Genomic DNA, 25,273 nt, shown 5'->3' with positions numbered 1-25,273 from the left:
TCGAATCTGAGGCAGAAGAGAGGAGCAGCTGCACACAGTGTTTCAGACTCTTAACTGTATAAAGCCAGTGGAATTTACTTTAAGCTGTTTAAGTATTACAGGCAGAAAGCAATCACACAGACACACAATCAGCAGGTACACAAACCCCAGAGTGGTGGACAGATTTGTCACTTCAGTGTAGTGGCAGCCATCCTATTCAAGCCATGTTTACAGTGATATTAATCCTGTTAACTGTTACTTTTCATTACAGTTAATGATTCAATTAATTGGGCAAAGCAGAAGCTACTTTAGAAGCTTTAGAAAAGTTTATAACTTTCTTCCTCTCACCTAAAGGTAAATCTAACAATAAAACAGTTTACAGTCCAATAAATCGCTGATTTACATTCCTTTGTAACAATATTAAAACTAAACACGGGCTGCTGCTGGGTTATTGACAGGTAACATCCTCCTGACTTGCTCTCTGCAGCTCTGCTGTACTCTAAATAAACAATGAAGTCCAATTTGACCAGAACAGGTACCTAATAAAGTACATCAACTCCTGGGCTTGTAACAGTCTCCTCTGAAAATGTGCTGTAAGGACAGATGATTCATCTACTGCAGACTTACAGGTATAAACAAACCTGAACCTTTCTGATTCCATCGCTTCTAGTGAGCGGTCTCTTGGAGGAAACAAAAACTGGTTATTATTAGAAAAGAGCCCGAGGGAACTGTCAGGAAACTACAGTCCTATCAGGCGTTTCAGTCCGGCCCCACAGGTTTACTCCCTCGCCCTGTTACCTGTGCTCAGGTAGTGACGTTTTACTTTAGTGAACAGGTGAGTGTTGTTACATTACTGTTCAGTTTGTGGTTTACAAGAGAGGAGGAGGACTCATTTTGGGCTTAACTACATGTTTGTGTTTCACATTTACACCTTCAAGCATCCACACTAGACTCAACATATTCATGTTCTCATCTACAAATGCTGTTTACTGACATCAGGTTTCTTATTTCATTCCACACTGCCAGAATTATTTACACATCTTTAAGATTATGATTAGTTACTGCTCTTGATCTTTACCTTTTTAAGTCTTTCTGCCCCAGTCTTGCACAGGGTCAGCTCACAGCTTTCCCCTATTTGGAGGTGAACCGATTCCATCAGGCTGACCTCGCCACAGTCTGTTCCCCCTGTCCAAATCATGGACAAACAGGTGAACAGCCAATCACCTGGCAAACTGCCAGGTGGCACTTGTTACATACCCACCACAGGTATCTGTCTGAAGACTAGGGTTAAAATCATCTTGTACTAAATAACTAGGGCTGGGAAGCATAAACTACGTGGCTGGTGTTTCACTGGTATATTAGTCTTGTGGGTTTGTGGCCTGACTGGACACATGGCTGGACGAGTCTTGTGGTGTGGCAGAGTGTAACTGTTGAATGTATGAAAAGCAGGAGTTGCAAAGTTTAACTTAAATAGTGTTATGAAAATTTAGCTTGGTAGTTGGGTCTGGTAGCTCTGTAGACCATTAATTGCTGTGACTTGCTGTGAGCTTTGTAGCTACGTTCCCTCTTTGTTGGCGTCTTGGAAATTTTGGTTGATGTAGGCATTGTTGTTTTGGTATGTTACTGATGCTCATACTGGCATTTTAGCAAAGCAGTGTATGTGGGTGTGTAGCTGCACATTATTTGGTGTTGGGCACTTTTGATGAGATCTGGTGCTCATTTAGGCACAGTAGATTTTCACTTGCTGTTCTTAGGTTATTGTTTTGTTTTGTTTTTTCCTGTTGAACCCATTTGCAAGGATAGACTTACTATCCTGGGGCTGACATGACTTGATCCCTTCTGTATATCAGCTATGCTATCAGAAACCTCCTGTACTAAAAACTGGTTTGCTATGCATTACCATAACTGCCAACATTCACGTTTACATTCCACTTAATTTGTGGTGGTAGGAAAACTGGCTTTAGTGAGGGTGCGGCTGTTGGCTTGTTTGTGGGCCAGGTTGTATGGTAGCAGTTTTAACGTTGCCTTGTGTTGCTTTTTTGTTTTCAGAATAATTTGCAAATGTGAAGGTGGAACATTGATTTTTATGAAGGGGGGGGAGGGGGGGTTGAGTGTTAGCTAATGCAGGTCACTTGTGTCTTGCAGGCTATTAAAAACTGGCCCAGATAAACTGCTCTTCCACTCCACCTGACATCAACCTTTTGATCATCTTTTTCTTGGTTAGGTTATGTTTACTTAAATATGAAATAATTAAACTTTTATTTAAACTCCTTGCTTGTCACCTACTTCCAGCCAATTTGTGGCATTACTCTTTGATGTACCAACAGCAGAAAGCTACGCTTTCCACGCAGAGCTGGTGGAACCATCGCGGACACACCTGTCACACTGAATCTGTTTTTTTTCCTTTTGTTTGTTTTGGGTTTTTTGTTTTTTTTTTTAAAAGGGTCAGCCTCGAATTTCCAGGGATTTCTTGTAACCGTCTGACAACAGTTTTAAGTTTACCCAGCTGTCATCAGTGTCATGAGTTTTCTTTTTTGTTTTTGTCTTTTTGTTAATTCTCTTTTTAGTGACAGAGGTTGGTCAGGTCATCTGTAGAAAAAAACAAATGCCCTGTGAAAATACTTATTACTGCAGCTAATGACTACAGTTAATTTAAACTGTTAAAAGGGAAATATTAAGGCTGTAACAAAATCAAATATTGGTGTTTTTGTAAATGATCTTAAAAAGGCAAAGATCAAGAGCAGTAACTGATCATAATGTTAAAGGTGTGTAAATAAAATACTAGACGTGGGACACTAATTCTGGCAGTGTGGAATTAAATAACAAACCTTATGTCATAACAGACGCCGTTTACTGATGAGAACATGAACATGTTGAGTCTAGTGATCTGGTGTGGATGCTCGAAGATGCACATCTGAAACACAAACATGGAGTCAAGCCCAAAATAATCCCTCCCTCTCTTGTAACCCACAAACTGAACTGTAATGTAACGACACTCACCTGTTCACTAAAGTAAAACGTCACTACTTCCAGGTCTGGTGTGGTTGGAATGGAGGCGGAGTCAACTGGGTCCGCTCTCCCTGCCCAGTGCGCGCTCCCGACGCAGATAAATTCTATCGAGACGAACTACTTGGCATTACACCTGTCCTCCTGTCCTCGCAGACCAGGTGTGTGTCGGTCTCACCTGTCTGACTCTGTAAATGATGGAGGAGCTGGTCGGGCTCGGCGCCGTGACACTGCTGGGCGTCCTGGAGCAAGGTAAGCTTCTTGTGACACGACTTCTTACTGGGATTAAATGATCATTCTAAACGTTGTTTTCTCCTTCCTGTTTAGTTTTACATCGTTTTGTATGTTTATGACCGTTTTAAATTGTTCCAGCCTGCAGACTCGAGAAACGGCTCAGCTGCTGTTTTCATAGTCGAGGCCGTCTTCAGACCTCGTCCGTTTTAAAATTATAAATGCACAAAAAAGTTAAACACAGTGATTTAACCGGTCATGATGCTTGAATCTTTTTGTTTTACACTATAGCTCGGTTACTGTTTTACGCCTTTTTATTTCCTGAATTCTGTTTACACGTGTTTTATCTGTTTGTCGTGTTTGAATTCCTGTGTTTGCATGTCAGCGTACACCAGAGGTGGGAAGTAACGAAGTATTTGTACTTCGTTACTTTACTAAAGTAAAATTTCCAGATATCTGTACTTGAGGGTGTGGCATTCAAAGAGATGACCGAGTGCAAAGTCAGGGGCTGCAGTTAGCCGACTGCAGATGTCCATAAGGTACTTCAGCATGGAGGTAACCCTGCACTGTCAGTGTAAAGGTCCAGCTGCTTATTTCACAGGGAGAGAAAAGAGAGAATAATGCAGAGAAGGATAAGAAGGACAGAAGAGGAAGGAGAGGGCTTAAATTAAAGACTGCTCAGTGGTATTTGATTCACTGGCAATTTAAAGCATATACAGGGAGTGCAGAATTATTAGGCAAATGAGTATTTTGTCCACATCATCCTCTTCATGCATGTTGTCTTACTCCAAGCTGTATAAGCTCGAAAGCCTACTACCAATTAAGCATATTAGGTGATGTGCATCTCTGTAATGAGAAGGGGTGTGGTCTAATGACATCAACACCCTATATCAGGTGTGCATAATTATTAGGCAACGTCCTTTCCTTTGGCAAAATGGGTCAAAAGAAGGACTTGACAGGCTCAGAAAAGTCAAAAATAGTGAGATATCTTGCAGAGGGATGCAGCAGTCTCAAAATTGCAAAGCTTCTGAAGCGTGATCATCGAACAATCAAGCGTTTCATTCAAAATAGTCAACAGGGTCGCAAGAAGCGTGTGGAAAAACCAAGGCGCAAAATAACTGCCCATGAACTGAGAAAAGTCAAGCGTGCAGCTGCCAAGATGCCACTTGCCACCAGTTTGGCCATATTTCAGAGCTGCAACATCACTGGAGTGCCCAAAAGCACAAGGTGTGCAATACTCAGAGACATGGCCAAGGTAAGAAAGGCTGAAAGACGACCACCACTGAACAAGACACACAAGCTGAAACGTCAAGACTGGGCCAAGAAATATCTCAAGACTGATTTTTCTAAGGTTTTATGGACTGATGAAATGAGAGTGAGTCTTGATGGGCCAGATGGATGGGCCCGTGGCTGGATTGGTAAAGGGCAGAGAGCTCCAGTCCGACTCAGACGCCAGCAAGGTGGAGGTGGAGTACTGGTTTGGGCTGGTATCATCAAAGATGAGCTTGTGGGGCCTTTTCGGGTTGAGGATGGAGTCAAGCTCAACTCCCAGTCCTACTGCCAGTTTCTGGAAGACACCTTCTTCAAGCAGTGGTACAGGAAGAAGTCTGCATCCTTCAAGAAAAACATGATTTTCATGCAGGACAATGCTCCATCACACGCGTCCAAGTACTCCACAGCGTGGCTGGCAAGAAAGGGTATAAAAGAAGAAAAACTAATGACATGGCCTCCTTGTTCACCTGATCTGAACCCCATTGAGAACCTGTGGTCCATCATCAAATGTGAGATTTACAAGGAGGGAAAACAGTACACCTCTCTGAACAGTGTCTGGGAGGCTGTGGTTGCTGCTGCACGTAATGTTGATGGTGAACAGATCAAAACACTGACAGAATCCATGGATGGCAGGCTTTTGAGTGTCCTTGCAAAGAAAGGTGGCTATATTGGTCGCTGATTTGTTTTTGTTTTGTTTTTGAATGTCAGAAATGTATATTTGTGAATGTGGAGATGTTATATTGGTTTCACTGGTGAAAATAAATAATAGAAATGGGTATATATTTGTTTTTTGTTAAGTTGCCTAATAATTATGCACAATAATAGTCACCTGCACACACAGATATCCCCCTAAAATAGCTAAAACTAAAAACAAACTAAAAACTACTTCCAAAAACATTCAGCTTTGATATTAATGAGTTTTGTGGGTTCATTGAGAACATGGTTGTTGTTCAATAATAAAATTATTCCTCAAAAATACAACTTGCCTAATAATTCTGCACTCCCTGTACGCATAGTCATCGTGTTTTTAAATCGCATATTGGGTCTGTACATGTGACATTAGGTTTTACTGACTGTTATTTAAAAGCTGCATGAAAATCATCTGCAGGTTAGTGCAGGGGTTAAATGGGTTACTTTGCTGTACTGTGATGGATTTAAAACGGCTGATCACAGCTTGTACATTAAGAAAATCTACTGCAGCTCTCAATAGAAATTGTGAATTAGGATTTCCCCCACGCTGAGCCATTACAGATTGGTGTGTCCAATTTTTAGGGTTCCTTAACCTGCTGAATCCACTTTAACCCCTGACTGTACACTTTCTGTTTAGGGCCAAAGTCACCCTCTACAATGTAGGCAAGGGAAAATATTTTTTTGTTTTTAAATTTTCCTCTTTCTCTGCTCATGTTCTGCTGATCTGATTCAAGTTGAATATTTATAAGAATTAAAATGTAGGCTTTTTTTTTTTTTTTTTTTTTAAATCTAATATTTTTATTACATTAATATAGCACAAGGTTGAGTTAGCTCTGCACACACATAGCTGGTAGAAACGTCCTCCAAAGAGCTACTTTCAAGAGTACATTTTAGAGTCGCTACTCTTTACTTTGAGTTAAGGAGTTGAGTCAGTACTTTAACAGAGTATTTTTAACACTATCTGTACATGTGACACCTGGCGTTCACAGCCCTCACTGCATTCGTGCTTCCACTTTAGATTTTTTTTTTTTAGCTTTTATAAATAAAATTTGCATAGATGAGCAGCGTGGTGTGTACTTTGGTCTGTGTAGCAGAAGCTGTGTAAAGGACAGCTCATGAAGCCATCTTTTATTTAACATTTGAAAAAAAATTAATGTTCATGTAATTAAAGTGTAATGTGCACTAAAATGTGTTCTTTATGTTTTTAGCCTATTTCTCTCTCCAGGTAATTTTTGCCAGGAGGAAGTATTCAGTGTCTCCACCTGCCACAACTGGACCACCAGAATTTGAGAGGGTCTTCAGAGCTCAGTGAGCCCCTTTGTGTCTGTTTGTCTATGCATGTACTTGTATTACTAAAATCCTGTGGGGACCCTTCAATTTTGGAGGGACGAAAGTCCCCAATAAGGGCAGTTCTTAACTATATAGGTTTACACCAGAGAGCAAAATTTTACCTGATAAATTGGTAAGAATGAAAGGGATGCCTCTGGTGCCCCCTGGAGGCTGTGGTGTGTAGTGTTTTACCACTTAGTTTCGGTTAGTTTTGTTGTCCTTTGTGTTTAGAGCAAACTGCTCAGAGTACTTCCCCATCTTCATCACCGTGCTGTGGCTATCTGGAGTATTCTTCAGCCAAGGTGAGGCGACAGAAGCCACAGAGGCTGCTGCAGCATTAACACGTACACTTTACGACCTGAAAAGGTAAATATTTAAAGGTGTGTCTGTGTGTTTCAGGTCTGTCTTCAGTCTGCGGTTTGCTTTATTTATACGGACGGTTCAATTACTTTAGAGGATATTCTGAGTCTGCACAGGGACGGTGAGAGCTATGAGAACCCCTGCATTTACAATAAATACACTCGCTGTTTAAAATCATTCTTATACTGATGCTAACGTTTGCACTGCAGGAACTCCCATATGAAATATGAGTTTTACTTTATGGAAAGTTCCTGCTCTGGCTTTCATACCCTCTGAAGGATGGGATCTCTCAGGGTTATTGAATTTTAAATGTTCACAGTGAAGTTAAACGCTGAGTTAAAAATGTCCAACTGTGTGACATAATCAGAATCAGCATACTTTATTAATCCCTAGGGAAATTATATATCAGGCTGACAAACGGCAACTATCAACATTTTGAGCTATGCAAACAGAGGACAAGAGTACAAAATCACCAAGCTAAGGTTATTTATTTTGACTGCGATTGTTTAGATCCAGACTGTCCCCTGAATGCCTCGTCATGTTGGTTTTTTCAAAGCTTGTATTTTTTTTTTTAAACTAAATTCTGCACTTCCTCTAATGTCCACTAGAGGCTCCCGCATAGACTCATGTAAAAATGTCTAACTTTACAGCAAGAAATGAAAATGTTTACAGGCTGATTCCTGTAGTATCTGTATGTGGCCTCTTTTGGCTGTGATTAAAATGCTAATACTTTTAGAAAATAGTCAGTAGTTAAAATGTTCATTCAACCAGGTGGAACAGAGCTTTCTGCCTCCTGTAAATGACTTACTGTGAGTAGTTCTGCCTGTGCAGGTGTGTAACAGGTAAACTGACTCAACACTGTTCATGCCTCTGGTCTCTTTCAGTCTGGCTCCTCTTTACTTCAGTGCTCAGATTCTCTGGATTCTCATCGGGTTCTCGGCTGTTGGCATTTTCCTCTCCTTCTGCCGAGTTTACCTGAACGTGGACCTGCTGCAGGAACTTTGCTCCATCCTCGGGCTGTTTTGACCGAGGAGGATAAGAAGTGACAAAAGGGAGGAGAGGTTGTCTTCTACTCTGATCTTCATCTCTGTATTTCTCATACAGTTCGTTAAATATTCTGTTATCAACCTGAAAGTAGGGAATAAAGAGAGATGATGTATCTGCATCTGTCAGTTTCTGTTGATCACCAGCAGAGGGCACCACACCCCGACTTTGACCTCAAAGTTTCTTCATTTCAAACGACAGACATCACGGTGTTAAAAATACTTGACTAGAATTTAAAGCGCTGCATGCTAAAGCCCCGTTCTTATTATAGTGGATATAAGGGGGTAGTCAATATTTAAAACTTAAACTCTTTCGTTTTGCATCTATAATTAATAAATGTGCTTTCAGGACATCTTCAGTCATATTTACACAGCACACCAAGGAGGAAACGCTGTGTTTACAGAAAGAGGAACCTCTTATCTCCCCTACAATTTCCATTTATGCTTGAACTGATTTAACAACAGAATTTTAGTGGAAGGCAAACAAAAGCCAGCAAACTGAAACAATGCTTTTGACAATAAATAACAATTAACTGTTTTGATAAATATTCATGAAGTTGTTTTTTTTTTTTTTTTTTTTTCTTCTAATGCTCCACACACACACACCTCTCCACCCCCACATACTGGCCCTTTTTAACTTCCTATTATTACAGTTTTTTCTGATGGCTTTAACCCTAACTGTGATTCTTATAGCACAATTCCTAAAACTATTAATACTTATAGCAAAACCACTCACTGAGTTTGCAAAACTAAAAGCACAAACACTGCTTTGCACTCAGTTTGCAATTTTGTAACACACACTTTGCAAAACTGTAAGCACAATTCACTGCACAACACTCTTTTTGCAGAACTTTAAACACAACTCACTGCTTACACTCAATTACCAAATTTCCAACACACTCCTAGCAAAATTATACACATGTATGGCTATCATTAACACTATTTTGCCAACTGTCTGGCACACTTTCACTTGTGAAAACTGTTTTAGATAATTAGTCCACTTTGCAATCAGCCTAAGCACTATAAACAGGCCACAGGTAAGCTGTCTATGTGGAGTACAATGGAAGGAGCAGTAAGAGTGAGAATCAGAGGAGGCCGAGGGAGAGGACGTGGAGGTGAAGAAGCAAGCGGGTTAGAGGAAAAGGACAAGGAGGAGCAAGAAGAGGACGAGGAGGGGAAAGAGGAAGGGTAAGAAGAGTAAGAAACAGAATAACTGATGACATCAGAGCTACAATAGTGGACCATGTCATCAACCATGGGATGACCCTGAGGGAAGCTGGCCAACGGGTTCAGCCTAAACTGAGCCGCTACACTGTGGCAAGCATCATTAGGACATTTCGAAATGAGAATCGTTAAGTACTTTGTAGCACTGCCATACTCTAATGAGAAACACAACAGTACCATACATGCAAAAATACTGAAATTGTTACTTTACAGAATTGCTAGACGTCCAGATGTTGGGGGCAGAGGCAGAATGTTCACTCCAGAGCAAGAGACCCATATAGTGAACATGGTGACTGCCAATAATGCAATAAGACTGCGCGAAATACAGCAGCGCATAATTGATAATGACACCATCTTTCAAAATATACACAGTGCAAGCATTTCTGCACTAAGTCGTGTACTTGCGCGCCACAGAATAAGAATGAAGCAAATTTACAGAGTTCCTTTCGAGAGAAACACAGAACGTGTAAAGCAACTGCGATATGACTGTGCAGGTAAGCTAGTGCCATTGGTTCTGAATTTGGAAGTGCATACTATAGTGCTGTGCATGGGCTTGATGTGCTGCATTTGTTTTGTCTTGTCCAGAGAGTGATGGAACTAGAAGCAGATGCAATGGGACATGAGCTACTTTTTGTAGATGAGGCCGGTTTTAACGTCAGTAAAACCAGGAGACGTGGCAGGAACATTATTGGACACCGTGCCATCATCAATGTCCCAGGAGAACGTGGTGGTAACATAACCATGTGTGCAGCTATAAGCCAAAATGGTGTTGTTCACCATCATGCAACCATAGGCCCATACAACACTGCACACATTATTGCATTCCTGGGCCCTATTTCAGGAAGCCGGTTTAGTGCAAACTCTGAGTAAGTACACCCTGAGTGAACGAAAACTCTGGGTCTTCGGTTTCACAAAGCGAGTTCAGATGAAGCCTGAGTGAGTCACCATGACGACACACTCCGTGAAGCTAACCTGCCCCCTAGCAGGTTTACTGCAACTAACCCTGACTGTCCCCGCCTCTTTGTCGGAAACCTGACTGTAGGAAGTGTCAGACATGGCGTGCCCCTTCCTTGAAGAGCCAGTAGATGTTGGAGCCCAAATTCTCCGCAGAGCTCTCCGCCGGGAGAGAGTGATTAGAGCGCGTTTGGACATTTTATCATTTCCTGATGATTTTCTGTGTGAACGTTACCGTTTTTCAGCACAATCTATAATTCATTTGAATAACATCCTCAGGCCTAATATTGCTCATGTGACACATCGCGGACATTCTCTCAGTTCTGTACATATTATTTGTATTGCACTTCGTTTTTTTGCAAACGGGAGCTTTCTGTATAATATTGGTGACGCTGAGCACGTTTCCAAGGCTACCGTCTGTCGGGCAGTCAGGAATGTTACAGTTGCACTGAAACGTCTCCTGTACTCGTTTGTGGTGTTCCCCGGTCATAGACCCACAAGATTGATCAAAGAGGGATTCCACAAAATTGCAGGTATCAGGATGAACAAAACTTAATTCATGATGTGGTGATACTTGAACTACTACTTAAATTTTACATTTATTTTCAGGGTTCCCAGGCGTGATTGGCTGTATAGATGGCACTCACATTCCAATCATTGCTCCTTCAGTAAATGAAGGAGACTATGTGAACAGGAAGTCTTTCCACAGCATTAATGTACAGGTACATAGTTCCCTGTAGCATTTCAAACTAACAAATTATTTCATTATAGTAATGGATGCTAATTTGTGTTCTCTGCACTGTGAAGATCATATGTGATGCTGCCAACATTATCACAAATGTGGAAGCCAAGTGGCCAGGCTCTGTGAGTGGTGGTGGTGGAGGACCCCCACCTGTTTTTCGGGCCTCCGCTTTTTTTCTGTTGGCTATAACGGGTCACATTTGAGCATACAGAGTAAGCAAATATGTACTTGTAATGTGCTCAGATAATTTCAATAAGTGCTTACAGAAAGAAAATTAATGTAGCCTCTAACTGCAATTGATTTACATAGGACAAACAGACCAAGCACTATGGCTCATAATACAATTACACCTTACCTGTTTGGACTATATTTTTATATTTCATTTTCACTTGCTGCCAGGAACGTTTGGGGCCTGTTGGGTTGCACCTGCGCTCACATCACATCACAGAATAAAATGTATAAAATACAAAATAAAATAAAATAAAATAAAATAACGTGTTAAATGGGTGGAAATCCCTAGATCAATGTTTAAATTAACACTCACGCATTGACTCTGTCGGCTATGTTTTGCCATGCATGCTCCCTTTCTTTTGCAGCTGAGGCTGTGTTACTTTTTTTCCGCAAAATTTGCATGTTATCGGCATATGCTGCCATCAGAATTTCGGCCTCAAGCGCTGTAAAATACATTGACCGCGCCTTCTTTCCCTCCGTCTCCATGGTGACTCGCTTAATCTGTGCTCCACTAATCAGGGCTTTATGTATCCTCGTGCGCGCGCTTAACTTGGGGTTGAAGCAACTCCGCGTTGATTGAACTAATTGTTATCAGCCTTTCTGAAACCGAATATTCCGAGTTGGACAGTTCGGGGTTACTCAACCCTGAGTATCGTTTTTCACTCTGGGTTTTCTAAACTGGCTTCCTGAAATAGGGCCCTGGACACCTTGCATGACATGCTCACTGTTCAGAGACCAGAGCAGACCCGATATGTCATCATATGGGACAATGTTAGTTTCCATAGGGCTGCTTTGGTCCGCAACTGGTTTACAGACCACCCATCCTTCATGGCACTCAACCTCCCTCCATACTCTCCATTCTTAAATCCCATCGAGGAGTTCTTCTCTGCCTGGCGCTGGAAAGTGTACGACCGTCATCCTCATCAACAGGTAGCCCTTTTACAGGCAATGGAGGAGGCATGTGGAGATATTGACCAGGCATCATGTCAGGCCTGGATACGGCATTCAACGAGATATTTTCCCCGGTGCCTTGGACTGGAGGATATCGCATGCGATGTGGACGAAATTTTGTGGCTGGACCCAGAAAGACGACATGATGTAGGCTGATTGTCTTTTTTTTTTTTTCCTTTTTTTTGTGAAATTCCTATTTTGTGTTCTGACTTTGTCTTGGTTTTGATGAGTGTGAATAAACACCAATACTTGAAGTTTGGATCCTTGTATGTTTACATGACACTATGACAAAAGTGTGACCTTAAATTGACATCTGTACACAGAGAAAGCAAAAGCCAGATGTGTTTTGTATTCATACCATCAGTGTGCAGTTGGCGCATTGTGTGCTTAGTAGATGATGGCTTGCGTGTACTGTTTGATACGAGAACACCATTTTTACGAAGGTGTGAAGAGTTAATCTAGCTGTGTTCGCTTTTGCAAGAGAACTACAATGTTTTGATAATTGGGTGACAGGTTTTCTTATTTGTGTGTAGAGTTTTGCAAAAATAGCCAATAGTTACAAAAAATGTGCTTAAGCAATCAGAAAAAACTGTAAATATAATCTTTGAATGGATCTTTTTATAAACCACATTTCAGTCCTCACGTTCCTGTTTTTGGCCACGAGGTGGCAGAATTTCATTTATAGAGGCTCTGGGTAATAAACACTGAAGATGAAGAATAACTTGATCATTTTGAGAAAAACAGATTTTAAGTCATACAAAGAAATTTTTTAATATTTGTTTCTAAAATTTAAATAAAAATTTGTTTAAAAACAAGTTCTAAATTCACTATAAAACTCTTTTCATACCTCAAATCTATAGTGCTTATTTTTAACCTTAAATTAATACGATGGACTTTTGTTGAGCCTAACAGCAGGTAAAGCTGAGGCGTCCTGAGATGATTGAAATAGAAACCAGCCCCTCTGCTGGTCCTCCTTCACTACATCCATGAATCTTCTCTGAGGTCTTCCCCTTTTCCTCCTGCCTGGGAGCTCCATCTTCATCATCCTTTGTCCAACATGTCCATGCTGCCTCCTCGGCACAAGTCCAAACCATCACAGCCTCACCTCTAAAAAACATAAATGAAACAATATGGAGGATTTCAGAATAAGCAGTTCTTAAAAAGTAAAAATGTTCAAAATTTCTACCACATTTGAGGCGTGTCTTCAGTATGAGCACTGAAACATTTTTTTCTTTGCTGTAATTGTTCCTCAGGGACAAGTGTGTGGTGGACATGAAACCCACAGTCCTTTTGCACAAAAGCACATTCAGGTTTATCAGAAGCTAAAAAGAAGCTTCAGGTGACATCTTGATTGTTTCTATGCTTTTATTTGCTTCTGCAGCATCTTTAAACATTAAAACCAGCATAACTCTGCTGCTGCTGAGATCTCTACAGTTAATGTGCGGTTAATTAAACCAGCGAGTCAGGCCGTTAATGTGATCCAGGCGCAGGCTGATATTTCCACTTACTGCCTATAAAAAAAAAACACGGACCGCACCAACACAGCTGCCATCGGGTGTGGAGGGGTGGGGGCTCCTAAAGCATGAGTGTCTATGGAGGCAGGGGTAAAACCCCTCTGCTGGTTTTCAGCCTGACTCGTCTGTCATGAAAGCCAGAAGTGTAACAGCATTAGATCTGTGACATGAGGTTTATACTGAGATCGATACATTCATTAAACTCTGCTGTCCTATGAAAAAAAAAAGTACGTTTTATAATTCAAAGATAATCCTGCAGCCTTTGATCTTCAGGTAACATTTATAAGGTAAAACAGTGAGATCTGTGTTTGTGGAGGATAAAGGCGTCTTTGTTGGTTTATGAGGATTCATCTTTAAAATCAAAACTACTTTGTATCACAAGTGTAGTCTATTTGTAAAAACCCCAGGCAGCAGAAGCTGATATAAGCCTGTAAACTGTGAAGTGACCGGCTGTTGGAGATCAAATCGATCAGTACCAACCAAATAAACAGTTTGTGTTTATTTGGAAAAATCCGATCATCCGACCAGCAGCCTGAGGAGAGCCGAGTCACGTCGAGCAGTGTGATCTGAACGCTGCCTTCAGCGGAACAAAACAGCTCTAATTAAAGCTTTAAGAAGTTCTCAGAAGCCTCCAACAACAAAAAGAAGGAGGACATGTTACATAGTTTTGTGTTTGTCCTGAAGTCTGATGTAGATATTTTTCCTCTGGAGCACACTGCTGTTTATCCATGTCGGTGTAAACTGCTCAGTGTCTGCTAGACAAGCATCTGCCATCAGCTGAAAGTTACGCTAATCAAACCAGTAATGTCTCTCTATAAAAATCATCTCTCGGTTAAAATACACCAAAATCTCTTACTTTCATGTAGGAACTATTTTCTATCTGCTCTCTACATCCACCAAGCGAGAGAACCAAGTTACAACCTGGAGCCTGAGAGGAGCCCTGACCAGTAACACTCAGACCTGCCATCAAGCTGCAGGGTAAAAGAAAATGAAGCTGAGGCACCAACAGCTGCAGTTCCTCTAACGTCCAGCAGGGGCTCCAGCAGTGAGTCAGTCCCCACAGACTCCCATGTTAAAATATCTGACTTCACAGCAGACATACACCTGTTTACAGCCTGATAGAACAACTGTTCTGGTCTCTATGGATAATTTAAACTTTTATAACACCTGTACAGGTGTGAATGTTTTCTTTCTGACAGCCTCTTTGACTGACAGGCAGCTGTAGCTGCTAGCTGTCTGCTAGTCTTCACCTCAGCTAATTGGAGTCCCTGACCTGGAGCTCTGGACCGTGTTTGTGCTGTTGGAGCCTTTTTTAATGGAATTATCTGACCAATAATCTGGCTGCTGTGAGATTAATTAAACTAAGAGACCATCAAAGAAGTCTGAGCTCCAGTTTTGGGACTTTATTTGGATTCTACTGAGCGTTAAATCATCAGGTATGTGTGTCTGTTTGATGCTCCCATACAGTCTGTAGGTGAGGCAGCAGTCAAAATGCTAAGTCGAGTCTTCAAAATGAACAGCCCCTAAACAGTGGGTGGCATCATGGTGACAACATCAATCCATTTATATGCAGTCTATGACCGTGATCTATATTTAGCCCCCACCGTGTTGACTTTTACCTCTCTTCTACCCGCGTGGAGCCATTTCTGCCCTCGTTTCAGGAGGGATTTACATAGAGTTGTAAGGTGATAGGCTGCAACTATCAGTCACTAGTTATTAAATGACTTTTGTCTTAGTTTTTCACATGTCTGTGGGTCAGAGGTGGATTGTGGGTAAGTTGTCACTCAGGTTGTTTGAATTTTCTCACGCCGAACTGTAATCTGCACCACAAAGAACTGAAGACTATTTATAGAGCAGCTCTGCTCGAGTTTATATTAGGAGGTGCAGCCAGGTCTGTACAGCCTGTACATTATCAACACACACACACACACACACACACACACACACACACACACACACACACACACAAGTGCGCGTGCGCTGGTTCATGTGTGGAATGCGGCCCTGTGTGTATTTTTAGCGTGTCGTCGTCTCTCTGGCAGACGGCGGAGCAGCAGTTGTTGTTCTCAGCGTCAGGATAACTTTCCATCCAACAACAGCTGCTTCACTCTGCGCCGTCTTCTCAGGCTCCGCCCATCAGAGACAGCACCGCAGACTGCCTCCATCGCTCGCCATCAAACACCTGAACACCAGCGAAACACATTTCTAAGACTCGGCTCCTCGTGTCTGAGAAAGGCTCACAATCACATCTAACAACGTAAAAATAATTTCATGCGTCTCTGTGACAGGAGAGTCCAGCTCTCACCTCTGATTGTGAGTTTACCAACAGGTAAACGATACCTGAGGTCCTGACTTGTTCCTCCTCAGTCTGGAAAAGCTTCAGGAGGAGCTGGAAAATGTTGCACAGCTGCTAAACTCCTGAGTTGGCTTCCACTGAGCTCCAGGAAGATGGACCTTGGCTCTGCTTCCACATAAACAAACAACAAACGTTAACTAAAGAGACTTTGTTACGTTTAGGGAAGATATCACAGTTTTTTAATATCTGAAGCATAAAACATGTTTTAAATACAGTTTAAATGCGAGGCTTCTTAAGCCACACCTTACAAACATCACCAAGACAGCAGCACAGACTGTGTGTCTCTGCACACCTATTCAGAATCAGAATCAGAATCAGAAAGGGTTTTATTGCCAAATGTTGAGCAGGTTTACAACATTAGGAAATTGCTGCGGTGCTTCAGTGTAAATATACTGTCATAAATTACGCTTAAATAGACATGAAAATAAAAATAAGAATAAGAATTAAAAGTGCTAAGTAGATAGATATATACATGATATATACATGAGTGCAGGTGGTGATCAGTGCCAAACATGGAATGATGCAGTGAACACAGCGTAGGGTCATGTGTTAGTGGTGGGAACAGTCATACGGTTATTGTTCATGTGTCCAACAGCAGAGAGGAAGAAACTGTTCTTATGGCGAGAGGTTCTGGTACGAATGGACCAGAGCCTCCTGCCTGAGGGGAGCAGGTCAAACAGACTGTGTCCAGGGTGAGAAGGGTCAGCTGAGATCCGAGCTGCACGCCCCAGTGTCCTGGAGGTGTACAGGTCCTGCAGAGATGGGAGTCTGCAGCCAATCACCTTCTCAGCAGAGCGCACAACACGCTGCAGTCTCTGTTTGTCCCTGATAGTGGCTCCAGCGTACCACACGGTGATGGAGGAGGTGAGGATGGACTCGATGATTGCAGTGTAGAATTGCATCATCGTCCGTGTTGGCAGGTTGAATTTCTTCAGCTGCCTCAGGAAGTACATCCTCTGCTGGGCTTTCTTAATGACGGAGGTGATGGTGGGCTCCCACTTCAGGTCCTGGGTGATGGTGGTACCCAGGAAGCGGAATGAGTCCACAGAGGTGATGGGGGTGTCAGTCAGGATGATGGGGGGGAGTGGAGCTGTGTGCTTCCTGAAGTCCACAATAATCTCCACTGTCTTCTGGGCATTCAGCACCAGGTTGTTGTGGCTGCACCAGGACACCAGACGTTCAACCTCCCTCCTGTAGGCAGACTCATCCCCATCCGAGATGAGTCCAATAACGGTGGTGTCATCTGCAAACTTGATTAGCTTGACAGACTGGTGGGTGGAGGTGCAGCAGTTGGTATACAGGGAGAAGAGCAGAGGAGAAAGAACATTCATCTGGTGATGGACAGAATGCTGTTCAACTTGTCTCTGAGTCTTACAGAAAACCAGATCAGTCAATAACATTATTTCAGTTTGATCTGCAGACAACCTGAAGCGATTTCCACGTCTCCTTTACCAGGTTGTCGGACAGAAGGCTTGAATATTTAAATGGATCCAGTTTGAGCGCACTTTTTTGAATTAACATGTTTATTTTACTGCTCTGTGCACTAAATCACCATATTAATGAGTTTCTGCAGCATTAATCTCTGATGTTATTTATTGTTATATTTTTGTGTTCCCTGTGAGTCACTCATAGGGATCATTTAGTCACATGACGCACAAAACCTGCTTTTTACTTGAACGTGCTCAGAGCCTAAAGGGTCAGGTTCTAGTGTCAGAAGTTGAGGGACTCGAGTTAAACTACATTTGACCACCCATCATGGGTGGTGCCATGTGACACTGGTGCATCTGTATGTGGTCACATAAGAGAGGGGAACTGGTTATGGAAAAAAAATGGACAAAGACACCTACGGACCACAAAAAGAAACAAACGACTTCTAAAAGTGGTCGATTTGATCTTAAAGTATACTCAGACATGTTGTGATGACTCATTTAAGAAGGTTGTTATTTAAAGCCACCATAAAGACGTCACACAACCAGAGTGACCTGAGCCTATCATTAACCAGCTTCTTGTCATGTAAATCAGTGAGTTAGTTAACTTTGCCTGCTTCCTGTGGATGTGAGATTATAAAGATCTGTTAAACAGGTCCTGTCATTTGTTTTCAGCAGCATCAGCTGAGCTTCCTGTTTCTAGTGATTCTATTAAGAGCTTAATGCTGATTGGCTGAGATCATAATTAGTGAGGTGGTTAATCTGAGCCGGATCAGATTAACCGTGTGTCCAGGTGTCTACCTACTGCCATTTTAAGATGTAGGCAAACAAAATTATTTTAAAAACGTATCTTTATTTAACACAGCCCTGCCATGAGAATCCTGATTTTGTCAGTGACTTTGAATAAGGTCATAGAAAAACTTAAGTTCACCATAAAAAGTAAAAATTTTCTATAAAGACGGCCGAAATTAAATAAAGGTGTCACGATAGCCTACGATTACACTCAGGTATGATTGTGCTAACAACAATTTAGGAAAAAAGCAGCTACACTGCATCAATTCAGTGATCTTGTTTCAGAAAGTCAAAACATTAGCTGGAAGAGAAGTTTAAAAATGTCAATTTAAGTTACCAGATCCAGAATTTACATGTATTTGCCGACCTTATCCAGAAAGTATTTTGCTACCTGAGACAACTTATATATATGTAATACATCTATGATAGCGGAGGAGCTAGAGTTTGCTAACGTTAGCCAGATAAAAAGACACCTCAGGGATGAACGGGATGTTGACGACCAAATGATCCCATCATGTCCTGAATGTCCTGCTGATGTTGACCACCTAAGGTCCCCAGCCTGGTTGGCTTCATTACATAAAAGTAGATATTTTGCTGGCTAGCATTAGCTAACATTAGTTTACTTACTGACAGAGCTAATCATAGCTAGCTTGCTCGCTAATGTTGTTTCTAGAGCTGCAACTATTCATTGAGTAATTCAAATAATTTGATTTGACACAAATTCTTGACTTCGATGATTTGTTTAATGCACAGCTCTGCAGCATGGCGATGTGTTAAATGATGTAAATGGGAGTGCTTCACACACGTTTATGACTAAAAACAGACCCGCAGTACAAATGTATTTAGGAGCAGCGTGTGAATAAAAACTCAGACAACAATAAGGCCACACAGCTCTCAGTTTAAAACAAAAATACTGAAACAAAAACACCTAACACAACAGCAGCAGTGATGATGACGCTGGCACCTTTTAACGTAGAGGCGGAGTCTATTTACACACCACAAAGGGCAAAGAGGCGGAGCCATTACAACACGGTGAGGTCAGGCAGAGTGAAAACAAACAGCAGCTTTGTTCCTGTGATCAACATTAAAACACTTTACTGGGAAAAAGCTGCGGGAGTCCTTCATCAAAGCACCTGATCAACAAACTCCGACAAGTAGAAAAGTGAAATTTGTAGCTGCTCCATCCACCGCCGTTTGTCTTACATGGCAGAAGAATCTGCAGTAAAGCTCCACGGAAAAAACAGAAACCAATGAGTCGTTCATTGTGAAAGACCTGTGTTTTTTCTCTTTTGAATGTTTATGATTGCTCATTAATAAGACAAAAGTATTTTTTATCCGTTTACTAGATTAATCGATGGAATAATCGATAGATTACTTGATTACTGAAATAATCTATAGTTACAGCCCTACTTGTCTCCATCTAAATCATCTGTGAAGCCACCTGAGTGTTTGTTGTTTCTGGTGTGTTGATTAATGACATTAGCTAGCAGTTGACTTAATTTCTAAGCTAACGTGTTGGTCTCTGATGACACACTCAGGGCACGAATGTCATGTCCTCTGAGTTTTAGCAGCAAATTCATCCAGAAAACTTCACACAGAAATCTGTCCACAGGCTGCTAATACTGTTTAATAAATGTAAAGAGAGCATAGTGCACATTTAAGATGAGAAAGGCTGTTAACCTGATAGTTAGTAATCCCAGACTGGTGCTGAGCACATGAACTTAATATAAAGCCACTCTAGAGAATTCAAAATGCCCTTTTAAGGTGCTGCATCGACCTGCTTCTCTATCTCCTCTGATCATATCCACCAAAGATGGATGATTAATAGTTTAAAAAAACATTCCAGCTAGAGATTAGCTTCAACCAAACATCATTATGAGGAAACAGCTTATGTCAGCATCAGCTTTGAAGGTTTGCAGACACTTCCAGACCTGATTGTGTTATTGTCTTTTTCCCTGCCATGTTCTGAATCACTGACTTCACGTGTTTCACGTGTTTGAGTTGGACAAGAATGACTCAGGAAGTTCAGGAGATAAAGGAGGACATGAGGAAATAAGGGAACACTGGAAACTTACTGTTATTTTTTGATTTCATTATATTCAGGATATGTTCTTAGAGTTGGTGCTGAGGACATTTTCTTTTTATTTTTCTGATATCTGCAGAAAAAGATGGCCCACAAGTTCAAGGATCCATAAAGTATGATATCAAAACCTGTAATTATTAAAATGGGATTCTCTTTGGTCACATTTAAAGCTCAAAAGTGTTTTAACAGAAACACACAGCTGGCACATGTCCTAAGTGAGTTTCAGAGCTTTACAAGCTTTGCGTTTTGCTCGCATAATGGTCATAAAACAGGAGCAGGGTTTCACTGCCGAGCTGCAGTTAAACCCAAAAACCTCATCCAGCCAAACAGCCGCTGACTCTCTGAATTTAGGCTTTTTGTAATCTCTAACAGAAATACATTCACTCCTGTAGACCAGGTTACCACCAAATATGTGGTCTTATTTGCTTTGATGACTAAAATAAACACATTATACACAATTTAGTGTTGTGTTAGTTGGAAAAAGGAATTTGGAAAGCTAGCTAACTAGCATTCCCATTCAGATGTGATTTTTGTAGCTATAATGTTAGCAAGCGACATGGTCAGGCAGCTAGCTGTAACTTAGTTATGCTGCGCAATTATACTGATAATTATTTTGTACCACTAGCTAATAAAGAATTTCAAAAATATTTACTAGCAGTTTAAGTGAATGACTGTCTCTACTTTAAATGTGTTTACCTAGTTAAAATAGTTAGAACTAGTCCTCATTTCTGTCTAGGGTTGCCAACTCCCTGAAAAATAAATAAGGGACACCTCGTGGCCAGGGCCGGGCAACCCAGTTCACCCTTCCCAGTGTGGTGAATTTTGTAGCTCTTTTTTTTGTGTGGGAAATTATTTTTTAACCATTTGACTTAAATTTGATTTAAGCAGATGCATATTCTTTGTGATATGACCATATGGGAAACAAATGATCATTTAGCCATTTATTTTTAGCTCAAAATGACAACATTAACACAGTAAAACAGGTCTCTTTCTTAAACAGAAACCTGTCATGCTTAACCTTTGAGAATATAAGTAAATCTTTCTTTAAAAGAACTCTGTCCTGCTTAACTTAAAATTATATAAATTAATAGAAAACAATAGAACGAAAAATATTCTTGTAACAGTGCACATATAGTGCATTTAGTACAATTGGCTTCAGTTGAGGTATTATTTCAGCTTTTCTAATGCTAATCAGCTGCTCCTGTTTGTAAACCCACTTGTTCCCATGATTACGCATCATAACTCATCATCATTATTAATCTATGTATTACTTTTATGTATTAGTGATCTATTTGTTGTAATCATCTATCCTTGCAGTTGTTTATTACACAAAATAAATTATATTATCACACTTCTGGCCACATAGCGCTGATATTCACTGCACATGCCCATATTAACCTTAACCAGAGGGTTTAAAAAACAAACAAACCAGTGTTTACATACCATATCTGCTTCTGCCTTGGCCTGGTGGACAAAAAATTGGTTAAGTGTTCCCCGAGCTTTCACGCCCCTCATGTTCTTCATGTGCCCACCACTAGAAGCATGCCTATGGAAAAAGTGCGCCGGCACACAGTGCAGTGCGCTTTAAAGGTGTTATCGTGCATTTTCCCAGCCAGGTGTTTTCCTTTTCCCATTCCTCCCTGTACTTTTGCAGCCTTTTTTTTCTTTCTCTGAGCGAACAAACATTGCTGGTCTAATGCCGGGCTTACACTGTGCGATTTTTGGCCCATTTTGAGACGATTTTTGAGTCGTGCGACCGATTTGGTGATCGGCCCGATTTTGGCCTTCATCGTGCATCGTGTAGTATACGTGGGGTAACGAGAAGCGATTAACACCTCACGACCACCTCCCGATCATCAATCGCTCGTGAGGGTGTGACCACAGCCGCTCACACTGCTCACGCGCAAACACGTAAACGTCGATGAAAAAGATGGAGCAGCACGGCTGTGCAGCATGTGATCTGGACACAAGCGATGGAAGCACAACTTGTAGAACTTTGGAAAGCTCATCCGAACCTTTTCGATGTGGCATCACAAAATTATCACGACCACAACAACCGTGAAAATAGTTGGATTTACATTGCTGCTCAATCACAGCTGCCTGATCAATGTTTTTCATTAGCAATTTAGCAAAGTTGATGGCGGTGGTGTGTCTGTGTGAGTGAAAGACAGAGAGAGAGAGCGAGCGACAGATTTTCTGTTATAACCTTCATTTTATGGAGGCACAGTGTGAGCACTCAGGTCGCATCAGAGCATCGGGCGGTATAGTGTGAGACCCTGCATCGTGACCTACCAACTTCTAACCCCTGCGAGTCAATCGTGCAGTTTGAGCAGGAGCTGAATAACGTGACTGAAAAAATCGCACAGTGTCTGCCCAGCTTTAGGTGTACTGTCGTCCGAGACTTGCACCGCAGTGTCGGCGTTTGTTTCCCTGTTGGCCATGCTTGTTGTTGTGGTCATCTGTTGTCTTCCGGTATTTTCTCCGTAAGCGACCTTTCCTCGACCAATGAGATGAGCGGTAATCTGAATTGTCATACTCGAATTGTCATAAGTGTGCTGTCAGCTCATTGGTCACAAAGCAGGAGAGGGGCTGGGAATTATGTTTTCAAACAAAGCGTTAATTCCATAAACATTTATAGACTACTTTTGATTCTCACTGTATTACGGGACAAAGTGCGTCCCTTATTAGCTCAATACGGGACGTGTACTTTTGTTTCTAAATACGGGACGATTCCGTTTTTTAAGGGACGGTTGGCAACCCTATTTGTGTCATTATCAAGAGAATGGGTGAGGTAATTTGGAAAATTAGCCAACTAGCATTACCTCTCTGATATGATTTTGCTAGTGATAAAGCTTGCAATCAAGTTATACTTAGCCCACTAGCTGTATTTTGGCTATGCTAGTCTGATGATGGCTATAATAATACTAACTGATGATGTAATTTATCAGCTTCCAGGATTGATAAGTTCTCATATCAGGGCAGCGAGTTTGGATAAGTTGGTATTTGATTGTATCCACTAAAACCAGCCATTTAAAATGACACAGACTGCCGTTTGTCTGTGTTAGCAGGCATGCTAGTGCTTGCTAATATAGAACTAGTTAGACCAGCGGTCCCCAACCCCAGTACCAGTCCATGAGTCGTTTGGTACCAGGCCGCGAGAGTTGAGCTCGGGTGTGAAATTTATGGTTTTCAGGGTTTTAATCAGTTTTTATAGTTATTTTTCTCGTTTTTATTGTTAACCGGTTTCCCTGGGTCTTTTCCCATGTGTCTGGTTTTATTTTGTTGTATTTTTTCTGTGACACCTTAAAGGCCTGTCTGTGAAAATATTGACGGACATAAACCGGCCCGTGGCGCAAAGAAGGTTGGGGACTGCTGAGTTAGACCAGCTGACTAACCTTAGCTTGTACTGTAATGTTGTCTCTGTTTAAACCCTGTATGAAGACATGTGAGTGTTGGTTTTTGTCCTCGTGTCGCACCTGGGTTGTGCTTGTTTAGTGAAGTTATTGATTTGATTTCTAAGCTAAAGTTAGCTAGCATTGCTCACTGTTTTCTTCTCCTATGTTTATCTCATATCTCAGTGATAAACTCATAAGTAAAAACATATGTCAGTGTGGAACAATAAAGCATTGTGTATGTGTAAGTAGCATGCACTATGCTGGTTATATATTTTTATTTTGAATAACTGTGAATGATCTGAGAAGTTTTTCCTGATCACACCAATAACGTCATCTTCCTAAACCCTAAAGAGAGTCAGACTTAGCGTTTACATACCACACACACACACACACACACACACCCTTGACCATGACATCAGCTGATAGAAATGCTGTAATTCAAGCAGACACCACCCTGAAAGCTCAGCTGCGGGTCAGGACAGTGACAGTATTGACACTATTGCTGCAGCTGACAATAAGATGACAGTAGTTGACATGGACAAGTAGGGAAAGTCTCCTTGTTAATGACTACAAGGGCCTGCAGAAGATACTGCTGTATCTGCAGTCATCTGGACACAGCTTAACCACAGACTGTAGGTAAAGGATGGACTTTGTGACATCATCAGTGCAAACAGTGCAGAGGTCCACTTCAGCTGAGGTGAAGCCAAGCAGGCCACGCCCCCACCCTCATTAGCTAGTCCCATCTTCTTTGTCGTTCATTTCGTACATCTCAAATTTTCTGTGTAACACAGATGCCAGAAGGCTGGACAGGCTAACGCACAAGGCTGGTCAGAATCTGAAGGAGTCAGTGAAAGTCAGGACTCAGGAGGTCATTATGAAGAACCAGTCTTAGCTCCACAGAGGCAGCAGAGCTCCTTCTCCACAGACTGATTCAGTCCCACTGATCATTCCTGCTCTTCTCTGTCTGTTTTATAGCCTGTGGCACATTTAAACATCATAAGTTGACTGAAAGTGATTCAAAGAAGGCACATTTACATTCCATCTCTTTCTAAAAAAAAAGAAAGAAAAAAAGTTCAATATACACGATAAGCTAAAAGGAAATAAAATAAAAAATGACACTGGTCTTTAGATTGTATTCAGAATTTTCAAATTGATGATGATTTATGAATCACGACACTGCTCTCCCCTACACCTGCCTTTGTAGAGTAAAATTACTGGTATTCTATTGGTATCTGAAATACTGGCCCTGTATTTGCTTGGTATTTGGATAGATACCAAAATAGTGGATGAATGGTAAAAAGATGTTTGATATTATATTGTCTTTATCTAACTTATCAGGATGACTGCTGATAAATAACCTTTCTAACTAATCTAGGTTTCTCTGGCAGCAGATAACGTTTATAACTTAACACCATTGCAAAGATTAAATACAATAAAACAGTTATTTGCACTACATTAATTTGCACCAGATATGAAAAATTTACCGTGACTAACTAAATATTTACTTTTATCTGACACCTTTCTGCGTGAAACTCTGCAGCTCGTGAATCAAAATAGCCGTTTGTGTGAATTTCCCACCTGGAAATTATTATTATTATTATTATTATTATTATGTTTAAATTATTATTATTTTGACATCCACAGTAACATATTCTACATACTTTTTTTTCAATATGTGAAGTAATTTAAGGTCC

General features: G+C 41.2%; 2 protein-coding genes across 4 annotated transcripts; one reads left to right on the top strand and one right to left on the bottom strand.

Annotated features, from left to right (window-relative positions):
* The first annotated feature begins 2,981 nt into the window (after positions 1-2,981).
* ltc4s (leukotriene C4 synthase) lies at positions 2,982-8,420 on the top strand. Of its 2 annotated transcripts, XM_084953288.1 has the most exons (5): positions 3,035-3,237; positions 6,387-6,486; positions 6,739-6,809; positions 6,907-6,988; positions 7,752-8,409. In XM_084953288.1, exons 1-5 carry the CDS (start codon positions 3,180-3,182, stop codon positions 7,891-7,893), a joined length of 453 nt encoding a protein of 150 aa, XP_084809414.1. In that variant the 5' UTR covers positions 3,035-3,179; the 3' UTR covers positions 7,894-8,409. The 2 variants fall into 2 exon arrangements, with proteins under 2 accessions (XP_084809420.1, XP_084809414.1); XM_084953294.1 differs by lacking the exon at positions 6,907-6,988 and having other exon boundaries at positions 2,982-3,237; positions 6,739-6,873; positions 7,752-8,420.
* A 4,409-nt stretch (positions 8,421-12,829) lies between these two features.
* LOC146392782 (uncharacterized) lies at positions 12,830-22,936 on the bottom strand. 2 transcript variants are annotated; one of them, XR_014802742.1, is made up of 3 exons: positions 21,628-22,936; positions 15,832-15,987; positions 12,830-15,708 (listed from the first exon to the last, which is right to left on the bottom strand). XR_014802742.1 is itself a non-coding variant. In XM_084953271.1 (2 exons), the coding sequence occupies exons 1-2, from the start codon at positions 21,706-21,708 to the stop codon at positions 16,425-16,427; spliced, it is 807 nt and encodes a 268-aa protein (XP_084809397.1). In that variant the 5' UTR covers positions 21,709-22,936; the 3' UTR covers positions 16,158-16,424. The 2 variants fall into 2 exon arrangements, 1 of the variants encoding a protein (XP_084809397.1); XM_084953271.1 differs by lacking the exons at positions 12,830-15,708; positions 15,832-15,987 and adding an exon at positions 16,158-17,150.
* Positions 22,937-25,273: the final 2,337 nt, after the last annotated feature.

Source organism: Perissodus microlepis, chromosome 2 (assembly GCF_051167445.1).
Source record: "Perissodus microlepis isolate ML-2025 ecotype Zambia chromosome 2, ASM5116744v1, whole genome shotgun sequence".
Taxonomy (NCBI): Eukaryota; Metazoa; Chordata; class Actinopteri; order Cichliformes; family Cichlidae; genus Perissodus; species Perissodus microlepis.
The sequence above is the reverse complement of the archived record's forward strand: the minus strand, read 5'-3'. Positions and strand labels throughout refer to the sequence as shown.

What these genes read in the sequence shown, in the direction of transcription:
- ltc4s (XM_084953288.1), top strand. Translation starts at nt 3,180, where the DNA reads ATGATGGAGGAGCTGGTCGGGCTCGGCGCCGTGACACTGCTGGGCGTC. An exon ending in GCTGGGCGTCCTGGAGCAAG is followed by an intron (nt 3,238 to 6,386) that starts GTAAGCTTCTTG and finishes TTATGTTTTTAG; the next exon opens with CCTATTTCTCTCTCCAGGTA. An exon ending in TCTGAGTCTGCACAGGGACG is followed by an intron (nt 6,989 to 7,751) that starts GTGAGAGCTATG and finishes GGTCTCTTTCAG; the next exon opens with TCTGGCTCCTCTTTACTTCA.
- LOC146392782 (XM_084953271.1), bottom strand. Translation starts at nt 21,708, where the DNA reads ATGAAGAACATGAGGGGCGTGAAAGCTCGGGGAACACTTAACCAATTT. An exon ending in CCAAGGCAGAAGCAGATATG is followed by an intron (nt 17,151 to 21,627) that starts GTATGTAAACAC and finishes TCCACCCACCAG; the next exon opens with TCTGTCAAGCTAATCAAGTT.